General features: G+C 35.9%; 1 protein-coding gene across 1 annotated transcript; it reads left to right on the forward strand.

The window, feature by feature from the left end:
* Positions 1–1,014: 1,014 nt before the first annotated feature.
* On the forward strand, positions 1,015–2,504 carry LOC111905467 (peroxidase 60). Its single transcript, XM_023901155.3, has 4 exons — positions 1,015–1,274; positions 1,482–1,661; positions 1,746–1,908; positions 1,977–2,504. Exons 1-4 carry the CDS (start codon positions 1,035–1,037, stop codon positions 2,414–2,416), a joined length of 1,023 nt encoding a protein of 340 aa, XP_023756923.2. The 5' UTR covers positions 1,015–1,034; the 3' UTR covers positions 2,417–2,504.
* Positions 2,505–4,462: the final 1,958 nt, after the last annotated feature.

A 4,462-nucleotide genomic window follows, 5' to 3' on the forward strand; every position in this document is an offset into this window, starting at 1 on the left:
TGATTAGACCCACCTTGGTAAGTTTCAAGGCATATATATTACAATAGAGAAGGGGTAGTAATTAAAAGGGACCTTCTGATGGAAGGGTAATGTCAACTTTGAAGTTATTAAGGAGAAAGGTTGAGAATTAAGGTAAGTGGTGGGATTCATCGTATGTATTAAACATTTTTTAATAAAAAATAAACAATAAAAACAATAAAAAAAAAGTTTAAAAAAATAATAATAAAGGAGCGTAATATAGTCATTCCATTTCAGTGAGACCAAACACAAACAAAACATATCATATCATATGGACAATCCGAGTTAAAAAAAATCATCTTATTTATTTAACATTTTTTTATAAAAAATAAACAAATAAAAAAATATAAAAGTTTTAAAGAAGAGTAATATAGTCAGTTCATTTTAGAGAGAGACCAAAGTCACAACGAAAACATATTATAGCGACGATCCGTTACATAGCAAATGTGAAATTACCTCGAATCATATGAATCATTCGTGTAGTTTATTCTAAGAAGTAAAAGAAAAGGTTTGTACCCCAGCAATATCAAATATTTATGGAAGGATGTCTATCAGCCAAATGTTAAAGATGTTACAGCGTCTACGTCTAAAGACCAAATGAATAGTTTAAGAGTAGTGTAGATAGTTTTTTTGTGTTTGTGTTTCGAAAAAAATTATTTAAACGTCAACTCACATGACGAACTAGTTGATATATAAGGGCCACACGTAGAGTTACCAAATACCCACACAAAAAAGAAAAACGGACACAAGCACAACTATCTACTCATTAAATAATATATTAAACATATAATTGAAATAAATAAAGCTCTTTTAATAACATTTCAAGAATGAAGTATGAATAAATAAATGAAATTTTTAATCTCAAACAATGATGCCCACACGTCTTCCCTAAATGTACAAGACGAACAAAGTCGTGAAAGCCATTGAAGCGGTAATCTTAGTTTCTCATCCTTATAAGTACCCAAGAATCATTTATTGTTCTTCACCCAAATTCATTTAAGAACTTGAATACGAAAATGTCTATGACAAACAGTAAAATAGTCTTATTAGCAGTAGGGGTCGTCTTCTTCAACCTCGTTGGTCACTGCTATGGTAGTCTCGGCTATGGTGGTCTCCAGTATGGGTTCTACAATGGCAAATGCCGAACTTCAGATGTTGAAGATATCGTAAGAAGGACAGTCTACAGCAAGTATCTCACTAACAGAAAAATCGCTCCCGCTCTCATCCGCATGCAGTTTCATGATTGCTTTGTCAATGTGAGTTCATTTCATATCACAATTCAGTTGTATACTTCCTTAAAGACTTCCATGTCTATCTATTGGTAGTGGTTTTGGTGCTGCTTGTCCCTACTAGTTGTTCTTTGTTTGTTTATTGCTTCCTTTGGTGCATGTACTCTTCCATGGCCAGCTACTTGCTGGTTTTTGTGTTGGTTTTTTTGATTCTAACTTTTCATGAACCAAAAGGGTTGCGATGCGTCCATCCTACTAGACGGACCCAACACAGAGAAAACCTCACCCCCGAATTTAAGCGTTAGAGGCTATGATGTCATTGATGCTGCCAAAGCCGCTGTCGAGAATGTTTGCCCTGGAGTGGTTTCTTGTGCTGATATAATCGTTATGGCTACAAGAGACGTCGTCTCCTTCGTAAGAAACAAAAGCTTTAATTTGTCCATTCACCAATATTAAATGCACCAAAATAACCTTAAGATAATGTAATTATAAATGCAGAGCGGTGGAGCTAGATACAGTGTCCAAACAGGAAGAAGGGATGGACTTGTGTCTCTTGCACAGAATGCTCTAACCCTCCCACCTCCTACTTCTTCGGTGTCAAGTGCCATTCGAGCATTTGCTCTCAAGGGATTCACAGCCACCGACATGATCTATCTCCTTGGTAATTAATTCACCAACTTCTTATCAATATTAAGCATCAAAAATTTGCTTAACGTGTGTAATGTACAGGTGGTCACACTATCGGAATCGCTCATTGTTCATTGTTTAAAGACCGTCTTTACAATTACAAGAACACTGGGAAACCAGACCCATCCATGGATTTATCGCTGTTATCATCGTTGAAGAGTAAATGCCCTCAGAACACGACAGCGGATCCCACTGCCAACTTGGATCAAAACCCTTTTAGCTCTGCAGTTGTGGACAAATCTTTCTACAGTCAAATTATTATGGGTAGAGGAGTTCTTCAATTTGATCAAGATTTGGCATCAGACCGCCTCAGCAAGTCCACAGTTGCAGCCATTGCGCGTTCCTCCGATTTCAACGCCCGGTTCGGTCAGGCCATGGTTAAGCTTGGTGCCACCCAAGTTCTTACCGGGAAACAAGGCCAGATCAGGAAATCATGCCGAGCAGTCAACGTCGTACCAACTTTAACTTCTTTTTTTAATTGATTGAAAGGATTCTTAAACGTTTCTTATATTCTCCTTAATTTTGTTTCACATATATTGTTATCGGTTTATTCATATAATTTTTTTTTTGTATTTATTGAGCTATGTATGTATTTAAGCGACTAAATATGTATTTGTTTGTCTGGAATTTTGAAATTTCTATTCAGATTACTTATTTCTGAATAATAAATTAAATCCTGTACACGCTTAGTTCATTACTTTTGTTGTAAGTTAGCTACATCACCCTAAACTTTATTTTCAATCGTTCATTTCACTACTCTTTTTTATTACTCTCTTACATTGAGATAACATTACTCTTATTTTGGTTACCTAAACCAGAGAATATGAGTAGGGTGAATGCTTGGAATTCCATTATTATGTTATTCAAAGCTAAACTCTTAGCATGAAAAGTTTAGGCGTTTTATTGGAGGCAGATTCATCTTTGTCAAATTCGTCTTTAATACCTTTAACATCCAGTTTCCAGAATCAGGTTTAGGCATTAAGGAGTCAAATACATGGTTGTTGGGTAAAACCGGATGTCACAACATGACAAGTTAACATGAAAATGCGTATCCTTAAGGGCTTGTCTCGATCTGAGAAAAGGATGGTCACGTTATGAGGATGGTTGCAATACAAGCCCACAAATTTTAGGGTTCTCTCCATATTTAAGGATCTTATCTCATGACCTAGGGTATCTTCTTCAGCTTCTACTCGTTTCAAACGAATGCTAGGCCTATCTATAAGTTCTTGAGCAGTTGGTGACCTGAAGGTGAAGGTGAATGGATCATCTTTGGAGCATAGTTTCAGCTTGCAAGCCTCAATAGCGTCTGCTAGCAACTTGTATAGACCTTTGTGGATATTTAAGCTTCATGCTTTATGGTATGTTGGTAGATCTAGAGTTTTATTCTTTATTGTCCATGGATAGATGAGTTTGAGTGTTGAGATTCCATAAAGTTGGCAACTTTATGGGTCCTTAGTGTCCCTTGGTGGTTAGTTGAGCTAGATCTAAAGTTTAGTGAAGTTTGAGCTCTTGCTTGAGGCGTTGACCTACTTATTTCTTCATAAATGACCTTATTTGAACTCAATACTTACATTGGGCATGCAAGCCCTCAAAGCATCGATTTTTATGGTTTTTGAGGTGTAATGAATCCTTCTAGAGGAGATGAGTCTGTGGCTTAATGGATTAAGAGCGTACTGCATCAAGTTGCCTTTCAGCTAGTTCTCATGATGTGACTAGGTGTCTGTCACGCCGTGACAATTAAAGACTCACAATTATTTTGTCCTTATCTGGTCACGATGTAACCAAGAGGTTGTCACGTCGTGCAAGCAGTTAACCTGTTGACCATTAACTTTTATTAATCGTTGAAAGTTGACTTTTTGACCAATTTGACTTTGAGTCATGCTTGAAGGCTTAGGGTTGTTGGTTAAGATTCTATAATGTTTTGGTGCTAGTAGGTTCGTGGGAGCGATCAATATAGAAAAGGAGGGGTCGCATTGTCTCGGGGTACTTCGTTTTAGGTGAGTTTTCCTCACTGTGCCCATAGGTCGAAGGCACCAATAGGCTGATTATCATCTAATAGGATACCCAAGGGGTTGTATGTAGTCACGTAGGATAGACTGAGAACTCTTGATCTAGGCTTTCTTGCATGTTCTTGTTTGGTTGTGACTATAGAATATGATAATTTGTTTAGGTGTCCATCTCACCTTTGGTTACATATGGCTATGAATTTCTTGGAGATTTGTCGGTAGCGAAGCAGTAGGCAAATAAGTCAAATTAATTAATAATTTTATTTATTTTAAAAGAAAATATGACATTTTATTAATAGAGAGAAATAAGAATAAATTTTAGACAAATAAGTCAAATTAATTAATAAAAATAAAGTCAAATCTCATATTTTATTCAACAAATTTAAATTAAAATCATATTTTTTGGGATTATGACTTCATTTAAGACATATAAACGGATTTTTATATATTGATAAAACTGCAAAAAAAAAATGGCCCCTGTGGTATGTATTTTTTTGCAGTTTTCGTCCATACCTCAATGTT

Source organism: Lactuca sativa, chromosome 6, assembly GCF_002870075.4.
Source record: "Lactuca sativa cultivar Salinas chromosome 6, Lsat_Salinas_v11, whole genome shotgun sequence".
In the NCBI taxonomy this organism is placed as follows: domain Eukaryota; kingdom Viridiplantae; phylum Streptophyta; class Magnoliopsida; order Asterales; family Asteraceae; genus Lactuca; species Lactuca sativa.